The following is a 22,340-nucleotide window of genomic DNA, read 5'->3' on the forward strand; positions in this document are numbered from 1 at the left end:
CAAAAATATTAAAAACAATTTATAGTTTTTGATAACAATAATACTTCTGTTTCTTTCCTCTCACTCTTTATTATAAATTATACATTTATTTCTATTTGAGCATGTTCAATTTATAAATTATCTTTGCACACGCTTTCAAAAATTATTGCTCTTGATGTTATAAGAGAGAACGTAATACTGATAAATATCCCATGGATGTTTTCAAAACCTGTTAAAACAATTTATTTTTGAATCATGTTTTCGTTTTTATATCAACAGCGACGATATATTTTAAATGTCTAAAGCTAAGCGAAGTCTTTTTACTTTAGAAATTTTGTAAACGCATATAAATCATCAGCTTACGTCAGTTAAAGTGCTGAGGCAAAACATAGTAAATTTTCCAGCTATCAGGCAGAGCGGTTTCTGCGATCTTGCCATGCATAGTATTAGCATTCGCGCATTATTCTTTGACATATCATACCAACGGCAATTATAAAACGCTTCACTCACTTTAGTACTCTGTGAAAAAATTATTACATTATGAAAAAACAATAAAAAATTGTACATAGATACACCGAACACAAATTTTATTATGTATATGAATATTATATGTAGCTCTTTTTTTAAATTTCCATCTTATTTATCATAAAACATTACCTCTGTCAAAAGGTTCTCGCCGACAAGACAATGAGCATAAAGTATAAGCAGGACTAAGAATATGAATAAAAAGAATTTCAATAAAAGTGGAACCACTCCTGTCTCACCCTTAGAAAGACTCTATTCACATAAAATTGAAAATTAAAATGATTAATAATAAATTGTAATTAACAAAATAATGAAAACACTTAATCAATAATATTTTTTAAAAATTCTTAAATCACTTTTTATACGTTAGAGCTTTTTAATGCTCTAACATAATATAAAAATATACATATATGTAAAAATTTTAAATAGATTATCTTATTAAGAGTAGTGTAATCAATAAGCTAAGAACTGATTTCTTTTGCATAATATTATTCTAATTAAAGTTGTGATATGCAAATTTATTTTTACATATATATATATATATATATATACACAGGGGAGATGGAGTGAGAGTTGCTTTGCGTGGAAAGTCGTGCACCCTTAAGTAGGGTGGAACGTGAGGTGAGAGTTGCTTCGCGTGGAAAATTGGAAAATATATCTCAACACAGAAAATTTCTGTTTTATAGACAAGAACATAATTTTTCAAATTTTTTTGTTAATAACTTTTTAATGAATGATGAGCGACGGTCCTGTTGGAGATGATTCAGAGTTATGATCTTGATAACATATATCAAGGTCCAGTTTATTGGCAGTTGTTCCCCTTTTCAATTATACCCAATTTTTTTATTTCAATGTAATTTTTTTATTTAATTAAATAAATTTTATTTAATTAAATAAACTTTTTTATTTGATTTTAAAAAATGATGTTTAAATCAAAGAAATTTTTTCTTTAACAGTATAGCAAAGAAACATTTCTTTGAATTGAAAAAACCTTTTTCTGGGTGCGCTCATCAACGAACACTAAACTACTTCACGTGTGATTGATCATGGATATGAGGACAAAAATTACTTAAAATAAAAATTTATAATTATTTTTTATTGAATTTTACGGGAACGATCTTGCTATACTATTTTAAGTTGCGAATTTTGGGCCCAAATATATGTATGTTAAAACAAAAATTGATATTATTTTCTTATATTATAATTGTTTTTAAATACGTAAATGTATTAAATATTACGTTTATGTGATCATCATTACAATATTGACTTACCGATAACATTTGATAACCGAGGATGCTTACGAGAGAAGTAGCTCCTAAAAGATGCACTAACAATATAGCGCTAAATGCTTTTCCTATTATCTTTCCCATTCTGTGAAAGTCCAAGCATATATAAATGCATATATAAATGCAATTTATTTTAATAAAAATTGCTAATAACAGAAGTTTATTCCAAATTTCAATTATTAAGGTAAACTCTTTAACAAGAAAATATAATCAAATTCCCTTCGAGTTTACGTATAATAAGTTTTGGATATGTTAATATATAGATAAAAATAAAAGACACTTTAAATATACATTCTTTCATATACAAAGTTTATTAAAGTTGGAGGGGGACACTTAGTTGTGTTTCCTTTGTCAATAAAGAATAGAAAAAAATATAGAATTTATGTAACAAAAATCTTTATCTTAGATAAAAAACGAAAAAGCTCTATTTTGTTTAGTTTTAACTAAAATGTGAAACTAAAGGAGAGCTTTTAACAATACATTTTTAACTAAAGCTTCCGCGTATATGTATATGTATGAACTCACCGTAATAATCGTACATGCATGAGCATCATATGTCGCATCTCAGGTCCACAATCACAGACTTCGGTATCTATATTGTTAATGCGCAAAGCAAGAACCGACATCTGACCGCAAATGTGATAGACGAGGGTAACCATAATACAGTCAGCAGTGCTTTGTCCACAAGCACTGACGAAGGCAAACGGCATTTGCCAGACGTATGTAATCGTGTACATACGTATATTTTCAATCGCGTAGAACACATGAAAGCGATAAGGCAATAGGTAAATTATTTGAGTCACATTTTCGTTGGTCACTATTTCAGGTAGTCCTAAGAAAACGTTCAACTCTGACGTTAATACTAGCATTAAAAAAAATCATTTTTAATAAAATTTCTACCTTTGGCACTTTTTTCAAACTCAAGGAGATACGTAGATTTTGAAAACTTGAAGATAAAAAAAAATATTCATCATAAAAATATGAAAACTCGTTCTGTAAAACCAAGTATAATAAAAATGCGCAACTGCCAGTTAACGACTTTATTTGTTTCATATATTTTACATATTTCTTCTAAATACGTCGAGATCAAGTTATACAAAAAAGCAACTCACCTCCATTTCCGAGAATAATAAGAATCGGAGTCAAATAGTATGACGAAGCTGTTATTGTGACAAACACCATCATCAGCTTAAAAAAGATTCTCGATTTAGCGTAGTAAGTGACGAATGTCTTAATCTCCTCGGCGGTTTTATAATTTGTCTCATCAAAATCCTTCATGGCCTCCGTTATGACCTCACCGATTTCATCATTATATAATCTTAGCGTACTCATTCGCACAAATATTTGTAAAAATGCCACGTTTTCTGTTAAATTCATGATCACGAGTTCGAGATCACCGATGTAAAGGAAGAAGCTTAGATACTCCAGAATCAAGAGGAAACTGAAATAGATAAAACTAATCGAGAAAATAAGATCGTTGGATTGAAAAGGCCAAAGACCCAACATTGACATTAGCCATTTGTTCCAAGATAACACTTTGGCCGCACGATCTAAGTCTTTTTGATCCTGAAAGAAATATTAAAAAGTCTTTGTAATTAATAAAAACTAATGTAATAACATATATCTCTTCATGGCGTTTTGTAACAATAAAAAAATCCACAATTCATCACCTGCATCGTATGTTATGTTGTTCTTTCCTCGAAAGCTCGCATGAAACTATACCAAATATACGAACGTAAGAGTCCAAGTAATCTCTGTTTTCGTACTTAGAATTGTCTATAGAAGCACGTGGATTATCGGACAGGTAATAATGGCGCCGAAAATTAACGTATAAATTGCATATAAGTGTGTTACTGAACCCACCTGTGCTTTTCATCCAAAATAAAATTGAACATAATTGGTTCTTCATCGATGCACGATTACAAAAGTTGTTGTCAGTTTGTTTTAGATTGCGTGTATGAAAAGTTCAGTTTTTTGAATATTGTGCAGTGTAACTCTATCACTAATCTTGAAACACTAATTTTTCCATTATGATAAAAAATGGAAAGAATCTGTGCATTTTAGATTATTATTTAAATATACGGATATTTTAATACACTCAAAACGATTTTGAGATATAAACAAAAAAATGTACTTTACTTACGAATATAAATCTAAATTGAAGATCTAAATTATAAATATAATTTAAATTTCTAGAAAAATAGCCATAAGTTATATAATTATTTTTGTTTTATTATTTTATTACGATTTTTGTACTCATAAATTACGATAATACGGACATTATAATTCAAAATATAAATTCAGTATATTTTAAATGTATTTCTCTATCTACTATATAAAATCATTTAATATTGTGAATTATGTGTATGTTCTTAAATAATAATTTTCTTATATTCCTTTATGACATAATGGCAAGCAACATCGATAAATACGTCAAAGAAGTTTTGATAACCCACATCAATATACAGTATGATTCATTATAATCTTTCCATTCAATTATCTTCCGAATTATTCGTTATTCGAGTGCAAGTGAAATTTACTCCAAAGATATCTTCAGCTATAAGAAAAATGTGTGTTCATCATAAGATGTCCTCCTTGAATAAGAATAAGTTTTATTTGAAATATTTTTTCGAATAACGAATTGTTGGAAGAAAATTGTATGGAAAGACTATAATAGATTACCTTGTGTATGTACGTGTTATGTAGAATTGTATATTAATAAAAATTTGATTAAAAAATCTTGAAAAAGCTTAACTATAAGGCTTTGTATGCGAAGGTGACGCGTGAAATGTCGCACAATTTAATTATTTTATTAAAACTATATTTGTGGAATATCTGTTTTATAACAGTGTGAACAAATTTTAAACGTCGTCTACAATGAATAGTAGCAATAGAGATTGTAGACATGTGTCAGGAGTAAGCTGGTTTTTCTGTCCAGCCAGAAATGGTTGCTCGATCAACGTCAATGCCATTTTAACTATAGATTTCAACAATAGATTTCGACCATTTCGCATACGGACTTACTGTATGCCCTCAATACAGTATCCTCCTTACATCTTCAATTACAAATGATTGATCGATCAATATTGAATTAACGTCGGTCGATGTTGAATTTCCATCGATTTAACATTGATCACATTACAAGCAAAATGTTGCGCTCCTTATATTCTCTCCTAGATGATTCTCTCCTAGATGATTCTTGTTAACGAGTAAATAGCCCTCTGTCGGCGAAGATATGTCTCGCTCGCTCGCGATTTTGTGATATACACAAGAATATTCATATAATATTCTGTACATTTCATCGACATTTGTATATTTTGTGATTCTGACTTCTTTCATCGGAATATTCGGCATACAATACGATTTGAACTTTCTATGAATATTTAGCGTTAGCTGGTGTTTATTAAGATTTGTTTTTAAACCTACATATTCACGTGCATTTGGAAATACATCTAAATATGATATTTATTCTTGTAATACCTGGTAAAAATTTTTCATGCATGAATATATTTAAATATGTATAAACATAAACACGCATAAATATCTATAAACATGTATAATTATATATGAAATATGTCCATACATGTCATACATTTTTTTTTCTTTTATAAAATTACTGTTTAATGTAATAGAAATAATAATAGTAATGTGAAAACGTTAAAAATGATTATAAAGGTAATTTTCGCACTATTTGTTTTAGAAAAAATCAAGTTTGAAGAAATATAAAAAATTATTTATGTATAATTATATATAAAATTATGCATAATTATATATGAACAATTTTTTAAATATTTTCCCAAACTTGTTTTTTTTTTCTAAAACAAACAATGCGAAAATTATCTCTTTAATTATTTTTTGTTTTCACATTATTATTATTATTTCTATTACACTAAAAAATAATTTTACGAAAGAAAAAAAGATGTATGAACATGTATGGATAAATTTCATATAATTATACATATTTATGAATTTTTATAAGTGTTTATGTATGTTTATATATATTTACACATATTCATGCACATAAAAAATTTTTTTCCGTGATTTGAATTCTTTTATTATTGCTTTCACTGCTTTTCATTCTATATAATTAAAATTCTGTTATAATGAAAAATAGATTTCTTAATCTAAATTTCAAATATAATTATCAGTATGTGACGTAAGCATTATGTATAAATTTCAAATATCAATATTATGAACTTCAACAAATATATTTGTTTGTTATATTATTAAAACAATATAGATATAGATAATTAGCATTAACAAGTTTATAAATTATAACATAGTTAATATAAATTATTATATATAATTATAATTAACATAAAATATAAACTAATTGTTAATATAATCTTATATGTTTTTTAGACAAATTTTGATAAAATACTTTAAACTAAAATACTTTTATATAAACTTGCGTAACACAGATACATACGCCATCGATGTTTTTACAATCTGTAAATAAAATATGCTCTAAGAAGTATGTGCATTAACAAAACAATGAAAAATATACAATTTAAGGGGATCCTAAAGCAAAATTCAAACTCCAACGAAATCATTAGAGGTCGCGCCGCACACCGACATGTCTTCTTATACTACCACAGCAATACCTTACGCAATCTATGATACATGCAGTTACACGTGTCACTTTTCAAATAACAAATTAGTCATGATAAAGCATCTGAGTTTAATTCTAAGAACACAATGTTGTTTGTTCGTGTCTGGAAACCACTATTTTGTACATGTTATTAAGCTTTATGATAGATCTTGACAGCTGAAATGTCATGTTAGGCCGGAATCAGACTATGCATTAAAGATTGAGATTAAGTCTGATTCCAGCTTTACACTGATTCAATGAGTCGGTAATCGGTAGTCCTAAGTTTTATTGGTAAGTTTTTTAGTTGACCAATAAGAGTTGGCCAATTTGTACGACTAAGGCTGATTGGCCAACTTCCACCGATTAAGACCAAAACTTCCAACTACCGATTCATTGTAGAATCAGCATAAGAAATGGTAAAAAATATATCAATTTTGAATTGTTCAAAATTTTTTAAACAATTTTTTGATTGTTCTCCACTTTTCAGACATATACGTATTAATGCATATACTTTAATTCTGGAAAAGGATTTTCAAATCGGTGAAAGAGAAAAAAGTATTTCTTATACAAAAATTATACATGCTTACGTGGTAAAATAGGAGGCTTTAGGATCTCCTTAAACATATCATATATTAACTTACACTCGTAAACGTATTCAATGATAATACACAGAATTTACCGGCAGTTAACATTAATGGTTTCTCAGATCGAACCATGCAAATATTGATTAACTTTGATGTTGATGGAGGATTATTGTACCAATTGGAATTGTAAAATGCTTCACGTAATGCTGTGCTCTGAATAAAACAAGCAATGTTAATATATATTTTATAAAGGCTATTCAAATTACACGAAATCCAAAATCAGAACATAAGATGACTTGTAAGTTACTTTAAGTTACTTTTGTCTTATATGCTGTACGTTCCAAATTTGGACTCTTTGTCTAATTTGTGTTTTCTAGGAAATAATTTATAGTTAATTTATTTAAGATTTTTAGCATTTAATTCAAATAATTAGTACTTTAATTAAGTAGAGTAATTTCAAAATAAGATTAAAAAATGAACAAATTTGCAGACACTTTGGCTTAGACATAAATAGATCATTACATATTTTTTATACCCAGATAGGTAAATTAATTATCCTATTTTTTGTAATTACCTCAATGATGAGGCACTCCCCTATATAGCAATAACCAAGAATTGTACTAATTACGCAAGATACATATAATGCAAAAGCTAGGAGAGTAGTTTCATCGCCATATGCCGATGTCTGAAATATGATTTAACCGTTCATTAATTGAATATCAACATGAACAGTAATTAATTTATAAAAAATATTGTGCATGTATATTATTTACGAGAAAATACTCAAATTTTAAAGAATTCTGCGCTATAATTATAAGTTATCCAAGGTGTCGTCTGTTTAACGTCATTAATTAGTCATTCTTATGATGATTTAAAATGGTGTCCAAACATAGTAAAATGACGTGGATTTGTCACAGATACATGACATCATAAGTCGACGTAAAAATTATGTCATTTTTTTTGTGTTATTAGTAGCAAGATATCGTTCATTTTACGTCATTAATTATTCTTATGACGAATTTATATGGTTTCTGAGACGAAGTGAATATTACAAAAATAATCAAAATTGCTAGATATTGAAGTTATAAATATTCTAGTAGTTTCAATTACTTTCATAATTTCCACTTTATTTTAAGAATCATAAGCTCCTTGACATCTAGACATCATAAAATGACATGAATTCTTATCACTCACACAAAGTCATAAACTGACATAAAAAATACATCATTATTTTCATGTTATTAACGGAATAAATATACGTTAATTGGCCATTTATTCAACTCCAATTAATGTCATTAAGTATGACATTGTAAAGACGTCATAAATAAATGACGTTATTAAGTCATTTGGTCAATAAGATAATTATATTATGACATCTTAAATATAGATTACATAACGTCATAATTTAAAATGATTAACTATCGACGTCAAAATAACGACAACTTGCTACCCGGAATTAGTGAAATTATCCATTTACATTTTTTGTTTATCACATTATAAAAGCTACAATCACAGACTTCTAGAAATAGACTGTCGATTTTATCTCCATGTTTGAAGCGCTGAGCAGCGCCATATTTGTGTTCACTCACTCTCATATATACAGTTTCCCAAAATAATCGCCAAATATTTAATGAGCAGGTAGAACGGACTAAACTGAGTCGAAAAATTCTTTACCATTTTGCAATTTTTGCAATAGTTAACAAGATATTAATTACTAAAAATTGTCGTAAATTGGTTTTTAATAATTTTTTGTAGTCAGTCTCATTGTCAGTCTATTTACTGTCAACTTTACAGAAAAACTACAAGAGAAAAACTTGTTTATTTTTTTTTCATAAAGCTTTAAGAATTTTTTCAGAATTTTTTATCAACTTTTAATACTGCATCTTCTTATTTTTACCAACATTAAAAAATTCTGAAAAAATTCTGAAAAAATTTTCAAAACTTTATGAGAAGAAAATAAACAATTTTTGTCTCTTGCAGTTTTTCTGTAAAGTTAATAGTATTTGAATAAAAAATTATTGAAGACCAATTTTCTATAATTGTTAGTAATTAATAGCTTGTTAATTATTGTGAAAATTACAAAATGGAAGAGAACTTTTTGATTTAGTTTAGCCCGCTCTCCTGCCCATGAAATATTTGGCAATTATTTTGGCAATACACCCTATATGAATCGCACAGTAATATTAATGATTTCACATAAATTCACAGACAGGACACATGCATAAGCATATGGCAAACTGAAAAATTGAATGAAACAAGAAAAATTCGGAATCAAGTTCATTTCTTTTCTATCACATTGAATTAGTAATCTAGGATACGTTCCGAATTACGTATGAAGCGCATGATGCGTCATTTGTCTTTGTTGTTAATCAATTAATAAAGAAGAATAAATGAAACGAAACTCGAAACGCACTTCTAGTTATAGAAGTCTGTGGCTGCAACATATACGTAAAAACAAACGCTTTTTACAAGGATCTATAATTTTTTTATATAATTACAAAGTTGATAAAAACTATAATAAACTTGAAAGAAAAATAAGCACCAAATTTTTTAAAAATTTAACACTTATTTTCGACCCAATTATAAAATATTGCTAAAATGTATATGTATATAATATTTTATTTAGCATCAATATTTTTTTTAAAGGAGAAGCAAATTGTAAAATGGAAGAATAATCTTCCAACTTTCAAATCATAAAGCTCACCGAAATTATATGATATACTGTGAAACAGAGCAACAATAAAGTGCCCAAAGTTTGCTGTAGGCATATTATGTTGAAATTGTTCTCTAAGATCTCTGCTAATCTGGAATTGTAATACATTGTTAAAATATCATATTATTCTTGATATCAGACTATAATAGTTAGCTTGACATAATCTATATATATATATATATATATATATATATATATATATATATATATATATATATATACCTATGCAAACGCATTATAATTAAAATTACTATTATATTAAAATCTTATTATTACGTGTAATAAATTAAATATGAATTCACCTTATTAGGTGGTAATGTCTCATCACAATGTTACTAATATGGCGATGATAATTCTCATTATCTCTTAACAAACGGTTGACTTTGCATGATAAAACGGCAAGTTGACCGCAAACATGAAGAGTCATGCTGAGTACAAAAGCATCTGGACCAGCATAACCGCATACTATAATCGCTACACATAGCGCCAGATACACGCACATGCATATGTACGTAGAAGTGTCCTTGATCTCAAAGAAGGGATGAACCGGATACGGTAATTTATACGAAAAATTACCGGATACAACTATATACATCACGTTACATTTAATTTTCCATCGTCTTTATTATATTTATCCAACCATAGCCTAATTGGAATATGCGTAATCGTCGATCAGACTGACCCAAAAAGAAACCAATTGCAAGTAATTTTATCTTTTTCTATAAATTAGCTTATAGCCTTTTACAGCGTATAAATAGAATTAAAAATATTTAAATATTCAAAATAAAAATTGTAACATCAAAAAATACGGTTTTATTAAAATAAACGACAGTGCTGTATTATACTCAATTATTTCAAATAAAAATTAAATTTTTATTACTTATAGCATCTCGATATCTAAAAGTATTGAGTTGGAACGTAACTCAGTGTCTGCATAGTACACTCCACTTTGGAATAGCAAATAATGACTCGAGGAGATAATTAATAGATAATGAACGATAGATAATGCTTTTTAAACCATTATCATGAAATATAGCTTTAAGTCTTACGCGTGAAAATATATAATGGTCGTACTTACTCGCGCTCCAATTTTCGAAAAATGTCCTCAAGTAATACATCGTGGCTGCTATCCCTGCCATACTTGTCGATATCTTCACGAAAAGCAGTGCGATTTTGTTATAATATAAATACGCCATTTTCTCCTGAACATTGTCGTACATCCTTGCCGTGAAATCGATTTCGATGCTTTTCAGAAACTCGATCATTATCTCGCAGTTGCGTTTGCATATGAACAATTTTCCCAATATCATTCCAAACAGTACGTTATCTGTTAAATTTGCCACGACGACTTCTGGCTGATCAAAATTTTTGATCAAATGGCCTGCCCCCATGATACAATAAATTATCATGTATATGGTAAAAAATATGAATAGAAACTGATTCGGCTTGAGAGGCCATAAACCCAAAAAAGATAAGAATCGTTTGTTCCAAATTATTAGGTTTAATGCTTCAGTGAGATCAGCTTCGGACTAAAAATGAAAGAAATATCGTCATTCAGGAATTTACAGTTTGTTTCTTCAGAGGTGATGACAGAATATTCTTTCATATTGTTGTTAACTTTACCTGCATGACTTTTTGGACTTCGATGCGAGTCGAAGGTGTACAGCAGACTGGCAATAGATACATCGTACTAGCTTCGAGGTAAACTTTTCTAGTCAAATGCTGAGAAATGCTGAGGCATGCCGATCATGCAAAATAAATGAATAACATCAATTTTCTTGCAAGATTAACGAGCCAGTCGTGCATATATTTTTTTTTGTTACTTCTTTCACATACGACATCGAATACGGAAAGTATGAGAATTTCACCAAAAATATCGCAGACACACTATAATTACAGTCTTCCTGGAGCTCGTTTTCTTATTTCCCGTGTTATAGGAGTTCCTTGACTGTTTCGACATGCAATAATATCGTTTCCTTTCACTGCAGCTATTTGCCAGATGTTATTTTCTGAACATACAAGAAAATAAAAATAAAGAAAGTATCGTTCTCGCTCGTATATTATGTCGTTCGCATTCGTACTTAGAATTGCACGACGTCTAAATGTTAGAAAAATATAGTATTCAGTGTGCAACTAGCTAGTACTTACTGAATTTAATGTTATATGTGCGTGTGTATGTGTGAACAATACTTATTTCAGACTAAACTTATTTTATTTGATGACATATATGAATAAAATAAATTATTTAAATCGAGTAAATTAATTATTAAATAATAAATATTAAATAAATATAAAATATAAATATTAAATAATAAATATTCCTAAAAATGAATAACAACAAAAAATGCGAGACATATAAATAAATAGACTAAATTTGAAAATGTTTTAAAATGACTAGCTCTTATATTAAACAAAAGTATAAACACGTGTCGTTTAAAAACGGTGATAAAAAGAAAGATTTGTGTTATCAGTAAATTTACAACCGTTTTAAGCATCAGGATAACGAGATTCAGTAGACACAGTAGCGTCTTTCGCCAAGTACATAACACTGCCATCACGCTAGAGCTGCATTATTCGAATGAACTAATTGGTTACATCTTTTAAATATCTTCTTTTTTGTTGAAAATTTGTATTATGTATACTGTTCAACTTTACTCACGATAAGGATCGTTCTTATTCAAGGAAATATGATATAGCGCATAGGGAGAGTGATCAGGGAAAGTGTCAGACAAATTCGACTGCCTTATTTCTAGACGATTAATGAGAGCTTTTAATGAGAAAAGGTTCTTATCACAATCAATTTGGTGAGTATAGAATACATTAAAAAAATTTTTTAATTACTTAAAACACTTTCTAAACTACTTTTTTAAATTTAAATTTTATGTTTATTAGTATATTATATAAGTACTTCATAGTTTTAATTTTAATTACAGGTTTTTTGATACAAGACCCCCTCCCTCAACTTTACAAATTGGTTTTTTAGTCAAATTGACTAAATTTTGGATTTGTGTAGTTCTCGTCTTTCTGAACAAATGTCTCCATTGGACCAACCTTCTTCTATGACTTATAGTTTTTTTGCGCTATAAAAGTTGTGTCTTGAAAAGTTCATTCTTAAGAAATTGGGTTTTCATTTATATATTATTGATATTATATCATTATTGAAAGATATATAATAGGTGTGTGTGTGTGTGTGTGTGTGTGTGTGTGTGTGTGTGTGCGCGCGCGCGCGCGCGCGCGCAGGAGTTTATATTTATGTATATACTAGGTGTCCTAGTTTAAACGACTCAAAAACATCTCTTAAACAGTACATTTTAAAGAAAAATGTTTCAGATGAAAATGAAATGGTTTCGAGGAGAACATATTTCGACTACGTCGTTTTTTTTTCTAGGTGGAAGCGCCAAAAAGATATGAAAGTAACATTCATTTAAAAAAATAAAGTTATACGATATTATATACAATATTATTCCTCTAATTATTCTACGTACAAAGGTATTAGGTATAAAGTATTGAGATCAGTCAATTGATATAAACTGTATCTAGGAAAAAAATGACATGACCAAAATACATCTCCTTCGAAACCATTTCACTTTCATCTGAAATATTTTTTTCTAAAATGCACTTTTTAAGAGATATTCCTGAAATTGTCATTTAAAATGCGACATTCGGTAGATACCTGAATATATCTGCACACACACACACACACACACATATACACACACATGTATATATGTATACCTATTATATATCAATAATAATATAATATTAATAACAAACAAAAACCCAATTTTTTATAAAATAAACTTTCTAGGACGTGTAGCGCAAAAATTAATCATAGCAGAAAGTTGGTCTTCCATGGAGACACATTTGTTCACTAATTCTAAAGATTAGAAAAAGACAAAGATTAAGTTGAACCAAAATTAAAGTTAATCTACATTGGTAGAAATGGACATCAAATTAATTAAAAGACCTTCAATTGACAATTAAAATGCGAATTCAATTGAATGTACATCATTCAATTGATGACAATTCAATTAATGATTGATTTAAACAAAATTAATGAATCTCATAATTGATGATTGATTTACCATGAAATAAAAATTTCATTTTTTAATTTTTGCAGCAAGAAAGAATATTCATTCCTATTTCTGAATATTCTGAACTTATAAAAATTTATCTCTATATCTAACAATAATTCTGGCATGTAATATAACTGCAATTCAAAAATAAAGATTAATATTCTTCCTGCAAAAAATCAAAAAAGTTCAAATTTTTATTTGATGGTAGTTCAACCGAGAAAGGCAAGTGTTGCAAATATTTCTTTAAAATTTTAAATTGATCGGATTAAAATTGTACGAATTATCATGGCAATCACTCTAGAATATATTATTTCTAAAAAAAATGCATAATTCGAAAAAAATTGTTTCTCTAAATAATTTTTAAGCAACTTGAATTCCCAAAATACTTCAAAATATATTCTAAAGGTTTAGAGTATTCAAAAATAGAAAAAAATCGATTTTTTGAAACCCAAGTTAAAAGCAAAAACAAATCCCCATGCTAAAAGCAAAAACAAATCAATCATCAATTAGGCGATTTCCGATTAATTTTGTTTAAATCAATCGTTAATTGGATTATTATTAATTGAATTCGCTCATTTTAATTGTTAAGTGAACGATTTTCAATTAAATTTGCTTAAAGTAATTGTCAATTTAGGGATAAGATATGTATTATATATAATTGAAAATTAGAGACTTGAAGTCAATGATGGCCTTCTTTCACATCTCTCTTGACAATTTATCAAAAATATAATTAAAATAAAGTCATTTGATCTATAAAATATCCTTCATACGTTCTATCTTATTATCTTATTTTATTATTTTATTATTTTAATTAATTATTTTTAGGACTAATTAAAAAATATAGATAATCCAGTTCTCTTCCTTTATATTTAAAATGAAACATATTTGAAGATGCATAAAAGTTTTAAGAGTCATCATGATAAGCAACGATCGACAAAAGTATCCAAAAAATCCACGACAAAATGCAAATATAATTTCTATTCTCACTTTTTGGTAAGTACAAATAAAAAATATCTTATAATATTATCTATTATAATATAGATTAAAAGTAAATGTGTACCATATGCCTACATAGATTGTTTGTGAAAATTTTAATATATTGTAATTGAAAGTTTAACAATTAGCTATCGTAATTGAATTATTACTCATAAAAAAATGCATTTATTCTAAAATATTATATATATATATATATATATATATATATATATATATATATAGTGTGTGTGTGTGTGTGTGTGTGTGTGTGTGTGTGTGTGTGTGTGTGTGTGTCAATGTGATTTGATGATGAGGAAATGTGAATATTAAAAATATTTTTATTGGAAATAAATATTCTTGATGCAATGCTTTAAAGCTTTATGTATGATATTTTAATGCGCATTCAAGGTTCTTCGCAGTGTGCGTATGCACTATTACACTTGTATGTGCTCCGTGCATACATACAAATATTTATATATTTGCATGAGTTAAAATAATAATTAAGTATTTACTATATGTGAATTTAAGGAGTTTAACGATTAATACATATAGGTGGACCCGAAAGATTTTTCGAACTGGCTACAAAAAAGATTTGGAGGAGACCGATCTTTATGCTACTCTTACACAAGACAGAACCAACAACTTAGGTGAAATTATAGGTAAAGCTTGGGAAAGAGAAGTGGAATCATGTGCTAAAAAAAAAAATGGCAGTAAACCACAATTACTTAGGGTGCTATTGCGCTGTTTCGGAAAACCGGTTCTTCTAATTGGAATTGCACAAGCAGTTATGGAACTGTTTTCTAGGTATGTTAAGCAAATAAGATAAACAAATTGTATATCAGTATGATGCATTTGAAATCAAATTGGCTTTACCTACTGCTTGCTCTGAAAGGGAAGCTGCGTCACTAAATAAATACTGTAAATAAGTTGGATATGTATGTAATTAATTATAAGTTGGATATATATGTAATTAATTTTAGTTTTTTCATTATAGTGACAAATAGGTAATGTGTATAAGTGGAAGGTTATTTTATCTAATTAGAAAATCCAACTGCAAATATAAAAAGGAAAATAATTTTTTATACATATATATTAAAGGGTTTATCAGTCATTAGTAAAAATAAACTTTACTTTTTTAGACGATTCAGCGTGAATTTAAGAAAAACTGAACAGCTAAAAGTTATAAGTTAATAAGTTATTAATATCTGATTTATAACATAATTTTCATACACGCTATACTTGCTTCTAATAATGTTTAATTATATTACAGAATGTATCAACCGTTATTACTTGCTACTTTGTTGCGCTACTTCGCGATCGACAAAGAAAAATGGAGCGATGATGTATATTACAGCGCAGGCGGTATAATTCTTTTGTCCATCATGGATGCTTTTATTATGCATTATTGCGTACATTGCTCCTTTCACATAGGACTGAAAATGAAAGTGGCTTGTACCGCATTGATTTATCAAAAAATATTAAAGCTCTCCAATTCTGTGTTAGACAGTGAAACATCTGTTGGACAGGTCAGCCAGATACAAACTAAATATTTCCTCACAGTATGTCTGATGAAATGTGAGGAAACGTAGAGGAAGCACTAGATAAAGAATATAGAAATTAGAAGAATAGGGATATTTTAGAATATAAAGAAATTTTTTGTATCAAAATAATTTTGAAACTATATGTGTGTGTGTGTGTGTTTACACACACTACATATTACTAATATTTATACCTTGTAAAACCATAATCAAAAGAACAATTCAATAAATGTTTGTTAAAAGATTAATCCGAGTTTATACATTTTTAGATGGTAAATTTTCTGAGTAGCGATATTAATAGATTGGAAGCGTCCCTGGTAGATCTGCATTACATTTGGATCGCCCCTCTTCAAATCATATGGATCACATATATTACATTTTTCGAAATTGGATGGGCAGCACTGATCGGAATAATAGTGTTTTTACTGTTCATGCCTTTTCAAGGTATTAGCATCTTTCTGTTAATACATGATCGTAAAAATCGTACGATTAATACATCTCTGTAATAATATTGTATTACGTATGATAAGATTGTCACAATATTTGAAAATGACGCATACTATTTCAGCGTTCTTGGCAAAGATAATTACACCTTTAACGCTAAAATCAGCAGAAAAAACAGACAATAGACTTAGGTTGATGAATCAGGTAATTACTGGATTGCAAGTAATTAAAATGTATGTTTGGGAGATTCCTTTTTCTAATCTCGTGGAAAAGGCGAGGAAGTAAGTATAACTAGAAACATATATCTGTCTCTCATCTTATTTTTCTTTTTTTTCACATTTAATATTATTAATATCTGGAATAAATTGATTTAATAAAAGAATATATAATGTATTATTTGTAATATCCAAAATTTGACCGATCTTGACTTTCTTTATCGTATTTGATGTATTCACATGTAAAGTCGTGCTTAAAATTCTTAATATGTTTAATATTATTATTTTTACGCATTATTTTTCCTTATAATTAATATGAGGATTTGTTTTGTATATGTCCTTACTTTTATTAATACCAAATTGTTATCAGAATTTAATTATTTCCAGGCGAGAAATGAGCGTAATAAAGAAATACTCCATCTTGAAACAACTAGCTCTTACTCTTGACTGCTGTGTTCCACGACTTAGTATCTTCGTTGCGGTATTGTCATATGTCCTATTCGGGAATTACATCAATGCCGAAAAAGTGTATTTGGTAACAGCATATTACAACGTTTTACGGAATTCGCTGATTTTCGGATTTTCAATGGGTAAGATAATTATCGATGCAAATTTCAAGATTTGATATTTTTATAAACGACATAAAGAAATAATCTTTAGTAAAAATTATAACTTATAATAGCTTTTACTTATTTATTAATTAAAAATAAGATATAAAAAATATAATCTTATATTAAAAATGCGATATATATAAATTAAATAATTTACTTCCTATATATATTTCAATTTTAACAATCTTTTAAAAATAATACAAAAAAAAAAGATTAGCAAAATTTAATATTATACTTATTGAAGATTACTATTATATTAAGTTCTATCTTTAACGAGAAAGACAATTAATAAAATAAGATATATTTAATAAACTTATTTCATAGGTCTCCATCAATTAGTAAAGGCATTAGTTTGTATTCGCCGTCTGCAAAACTTCATGCTACACGATGAGATCACTAAAACGAGACAGAACCTTATATATCAGACAGTCACTGATTCGTACGCCCTTTCTATGACTAATGTAAATGCCAAGTGGCACGGTGATAGTAAGGAAAATACGTTGCGTAACGTAAGCTTGACCGTGCCATCTGGAAGCTTTATCGCCATTGTCGGTCAGGTGGGTTCAGGCAAGAGCAGTCTCTTACAAGCGATACTTCAGGAATTACCTCTAACAAGTGGAAGCGTTGAATGTTGTGGCAGAATAAACTACGTCAGTCAACAGCCGTGGATCTTCGCGTCTTCTGTGAAGCAGAACGTTCTGTTCGGACAGACGATGGATAAGTCGCGTTATGATGAAGTGATCAGAGTCTGCCAGATGGAATCAGACATAAACTCGTTTCCCTATGGCGATCGCACCATCGTGGGCGAGAGAGGGATGAATTTGAGCGGTGGCCAACGTGCCAGAATCAATCTGGCAAGAGCGATCTATAAAGACGCTGATATCTACTTGCTGGATGATCCTCTCTCCGCCGTGGATTCGCACGTTAGCAGACGTCTTGTAGACAAGTGTATCTTCGGCTATCTAAAAGTAAGAGTACTTGCAAAATATTCATATTCCCACATAACACAGTTCTCTGAGTGATTAGAATATCCTAAAATGTCCTAAGGGTATCTTCCAGATATCCTTAGAACATCTCTTGGGTGTAGCTTCTTGTGATTTTAAATTTTAATTATTTTATTCAACAATTATCTATCAGGGGAAAACGAGAATTTTGGTGACGCATCAACTGCAGTATTTGCAGCTCGCCGATCAGATTATTGTGATGAACAACGGTAGTATCGAGCAGAAAGGTACATTCGACCAACTGCAAGCATTGGGCCATGATTTTATGAAGTTGGTGAAGGCGGTAGATACGAAGGACAAAGAAATTGAGCGTAGACAGTCCGAGATGCAGCGTCAAATTTCGATAAAAATTAAAATGAAGGATCATGGAGATATCTTGCCGATTGATACACAGGAAACGCTGGCAAAGGGTCGCATATCTCGCAAAACATTATTCGCTTACTTTAAGGCGAGTAAGAGCCCTATTATGATCACATTGATGATGTTGATCTTCTTAGTGAACCAAGTAATATCCGGCGGTAGCGATTACTTCGTCGCGTTCTGGGTGAACGTCGAATCTAGCTCGTGGCATGAAATGAGTAATTCCACCTGGGACTTTCAGTGGGAAGGTCCACTGTCCCGCGATTCCATGCTCTACATATACACCGCTATGATAGCGGCCATCATACTATTGTGGCAATTCCAAACAATCGTGTTCTTCAATGTATGCATGTGGTCCTCGATAAATCTCCACTCCGCCATGTTTCGCAGTATATTGCGTGCAACCATGTATTTCTACAGTACTAATCCAGCTGGCCGTATATTAAACAGGTAAGTATAGAAAGGCATATGGCAACTAATTAGACGTACGTCTAATTTTTCTTCCTCTCTCTAATAGCGCTCTCTAATAACTATTTAAAATTTGTTTTATTTAACTATAATCATCAGTTTTTTATTTATTGTCATTTATTTTTAACAACTTTTTGATAAAGTGAACCTAATTTAATCTCAAAAAAGAGAAATGTCTTTTATTTTAGATTTGCCAGGGATATCGATATTGTCGACTTAGTGTTGTCAATGTGCGTATTCGACATCATAGTAATCGGACTCATCACGCTTACGGTAATACTTATGGTCATAGCAGTTACTCCATGGCTGGCGATACCCACTACGATTTGCGTTTGCATTTTTATCTATCTCCGAATGATATATATCGGTACTAGTCGCAGTATCAAGCGCCTCGAAGGGACAAGTAAGTAATCCATGCAATATTTACAAACAGCAAATTATTTGTAACCAGCGAGAAGTCACTTCCAATCTCTCTTTTCGATCATTCTTTTAAATCGTTTGCATGCTGAACTAATTAATTTATTTATGTTAAAATTGTTTTCTTCAAATTAGATTTTGTTTTCTTCAAATCGGATTTTGTTTTTATTCATACAGCACAGAAGCTTATAGAAGTATTGCTGCAACACTGAAATATTGTTGAACTAATCTGTGCTGTATAAGTTAACGAAAATGAAAATAAATGATATAATAATAAAAAAAACAACTTGCTTAGCACGATCGCCGATTTTTGACCTCCTCGGGGCGTCTCTGCAAGGTCTGACGACAATTAGAGCTTCCAACGCCGAAGAGATACTGATGTCTGACCTCTGCGTTCATCAGGATGTCCATACGTCCGCTTGCTTCCTTTTCCTGTCCACTTCTCGAGCATTCGGCTTCTACATCGATGTGATTTGCCAGCTTTACATCGGGGCAATAATTATAGCTTTTACGGTTGTTGACGGATTGGCTGTTGTTAGTAACATCGGTCTGTTGATCACGCAAACTATGGCGTTGACAAACATGCTGCAGTGGGGAATTAGACAAACGGCCGAACTGGAGAGCCAGTTGACCTCTATAGAGAGAATACTCGAATATAGCCACTTGGAGGAGGAGCCGATGATTGATAGCAAACCGGATGCCAAACCGTCGGATGATTGGCCTACAAAAGGTCTTGTGAAGTTTAAAAATGTAAACTTAAAATATAATCCTCGAGGCGCTTGCATCCTCAGGGACGTCAGTTTCATCGTCATGCCGAAAGAGAAGATCGGCATCGTTGGCAGAACTGGTGCGGGAAAGTCATCTGTGATCAACGCTCTCTTTCGTCTGGCCTACGTGGAGGGTGAGATTCTCATAGACGATGTATCCACCGGCGCTATCGCCCTGCACGATTTCCGTTCGAAGATCAGTATTATCCCTCAGGAACCATTCCTGTTCACCGGTAGTCTACGACAGAATCTCGATCCTTTCGATCAGTATTCCGACGCCATATTATGGCAAGCGCTCCAGGACGTCGAGTTGAAGGAGACGATTTCTGAGATGGCTGCCGGATTGAACACAAAGGTGTCCGATGAAGGATCAAACTTCAGCATTGGCCAGAAGCAACTACTGTGTCTCGCGCGCGCTATTGTTAAGAACAATCGGATTATGATACTAGATGAAGCAACTGCTAACATCGATCCTTACACGGATTCCCTTATACAAAAGACAGTTAGGACGAAATTTATAAACTGTACTGTGTTTACCATAGCTCACAGATTGAATACCATTATGGACAGTGATAGAATATTCGTGATGGATGCTGGACATCTTGTGGTAAGTACAAATCAATAGCTAAATAATTCAAAAGGAACACGATTCCGATAACTTTAATGCTACAATTTATGTGTGGCTTAAAGAAATAGATAGCAAGTGTTTCAAATCACAAAATTTTTAGATTTTCTTTCTTGATATATAAATGTTGATTTTAGGAACTTGGCCATCCCTATATCCTTTTGCAACAAAAAGGATACTTTTATAATATGGTACAGCAGACTGGTGCTGTTATGACCGAAAACCTTATTGATATAGCTACGAAGGTAAGCAGTAATTAAAATTGACGACAGAATCGTATCACAAAATAATAAAGTATCCATAATTATTTGATTTCACTCTAGAGAGAAAATTAAATATTTAATTATTTATCAAAGAAAAGTTAATGAAGCATTTGAATTATTCTCATAAACTTTGTTATTAATAAATTATTGTGACTTTTTTACAGAATTTCTATAAAACGGATAGATCGCCATCCAGATAATCACAATTTTCGTTACGATTATGTGCCAAAAGGAAAACAATTGCGTTCGACGAGCTTATTAAATTATATTATATAATCTATTAAAGATGTATGTGTTACATCTTAAAACATTGAAAAAAATATAAAAAAATTTTATAGATTTAAAACATAAAAATTATATAGATTGTTCTATTATTACATCTGAATATCTATGTAAAATTTGAGCATAATTCTTTTATTGGTTTAAAAATTACTTAGTTTTTTATTAACCTTGATTGTTATATAAAATATTTTATTACATAAAATATTTTGTAGTACTTATTTGTAAATTTTATGAGAAAGTAACATTAAAAATTAAATCAAATTTTAAATATATATTGATAAAATAATAAATATTTATGCAAAAGTTTATTTAAATTCACTTATTCGTTTAAAAATTATTGACCTAGAAACTGCAGAAAAATATGATTATTGCTGCGTAAAATTATTTATTGTTTTTTACGGTTGGTCAGAGCATATTCACGGGCTAACATCAAAATATTTTGAATAATATTGACTGATATTAGCTTATTTTGACTGTTGTAACTGATAATTTTAGCTGATAATATATAACCAAAATATACTTAATATATAAAATATATACGTGTATTTTACATTAACAGAATAGTTTTCTGTTAATTGTTCTTGTATTTTCATCTTTCAGTATTCATCTTTTACACT

The 22,340-nt window shown here is 29.8% G+C and overlaps 3 protein-coding genes across 11 annotated transcripts in view; 1 reads left to right on the forward strand and 2 right to left on the reverse strand.

Moving 5' to 3' along the window:
* LOC105151406 (putative multidrug resistance-associated protein lethal(2)03659) overlaps positions 1-22,258 on the forward strand; it is a 52,127-nt gene extending 29,869 nt beyond the window's left edge. For 5 of the 6 annotated variants that reach the window (XM_087408908.1, XM_011065095.2, XM_011065097.2 and 2 more), the window contains 13 exons: positions 12,361-12,482; positions 14,580-14,747; positions 15,282-15,533; positions 16,000-16,255; positions 16,537-16,711; positions 16,836-16,992; positions 17,314-17,516; positions 17,862-18,505; positions 18,675-19,351; positions 19,558-19,772; positions 20,082-21,160; positions 21,316-21,423; positions 21,606-22,258. In XM_087408908.1, the coding sequence (XP_087265034.1) occupies positions 14,671-14,747; positions 15,282-15,533; positions 16,000-16,255; positions 16,537-16,711; positions 16,836-16,992; positions 17,314-17,516; positions 17,862-18,505; positions 18,675-19,351; positions 19,558-19,772; positions 20,082-21,160; positions 21,316-21,423; positions 21,606-21,641 (3,879 nt within the window). In that variant the 5' untranslated portion in view covers positions 12,361-12,482; positions 14,580-14,670 and the 3' untranslated portion in view covers positions 21,642-22,258. Of the gene's footprint in view, positions 1-12,360; positions 12,483-14,579; positions 14,748-15,281; positions 15,534-15,872; positions 15,916-15,999; positions 16,256-16,536; positions 16,712-16,835; positions 16,993-17,313; positions 17,517-17,861; positions 18,506-18,674; positions 19,352-19,557; positions 19,773-20,081; positions 21,161-21,315; positions 21,424-21,605 lie in introns of those variants that run through there. The other variant, XM_011065098.2, reaches the window with a different exon arrangement.
* On the reverse strand, positions 19-3,556 carry LOC105151427 (odorant receptor 4-like). The gene is made up of 7 exons (XM_011065124.2): positions 3,461-3,556; positions 2,903-3,356; positions 2,316-2,622; positions 1,776-1,875; positions 637-756; positions 343-498; positions 19-208 (listed from the first exon to the last, which is right to left on the reverse strand). Exons 1-7 carry the CDS (start codon positions 3,464-3,466, stop codon positions 158-160), a joined length of 1,194 nt encoding a protein of 397 aa, XP_011063426.2. The 5' UTR covers positions 3,467-3,556; the 3' UTR covers positions 19-157.
* LOC105151425 (odorant receptor 4-like) lies at positions 5,468-12,364 on the reverse strand. Of its 4 annotated transcripts, none has more exons than XM_087408927.1 (7): positions 11,302-12,364; positions 10,757-11,207; positions 9,981-10,122; positions 9,670-9,769; positions 7,540-7,650; positions 7,023-7,178; positions 5,468-6,239 (listed from the first exon to the last, which is right to left on the reverse strand). In XM_087408927.1, exons 1-7 carry the CDS (start codon positions 11,362-11,364, stop codon positions 6,189-6,191), a joined length of 1,074 nt encoding a protein of 357 aa, XP_087265053.1. In that variant the 5' UTR covers positions 11,365-12,364; the 3' UTR covers positions 5,468-6,188. The 4 variants fall into 4 exon arrangements, with proteins under 4 accessions (XP_087265053.1, XP_087265052.1, XP_087265051.1 ...); XM_087408926.1 differs by having other exon boundaries at positions 9,981-10,152; XM_087408925.1 differs by having other exon boundaries at positions 7,061-7,178; positions 9,981-10,263.
* Positions 22,259-22,340: the final 82 nt, after the last annotated feature.

This window comes from Acromyrmex echinatior, chromosome 8, assembly GCF_024713525.1.
Source record: "Acromyrmex echinatior isolate Ae372 chromosome 8, ASM2471352v2, whole genome shotgun sequence".
Classification (NCBI taxonomy): domain Eukaryota; kingdom Metazoa; phylum Arthropoda; class Insecta; order Hymenoptera; family Formicidae; genus Acromyrmex; species Acromyrmex echinatior.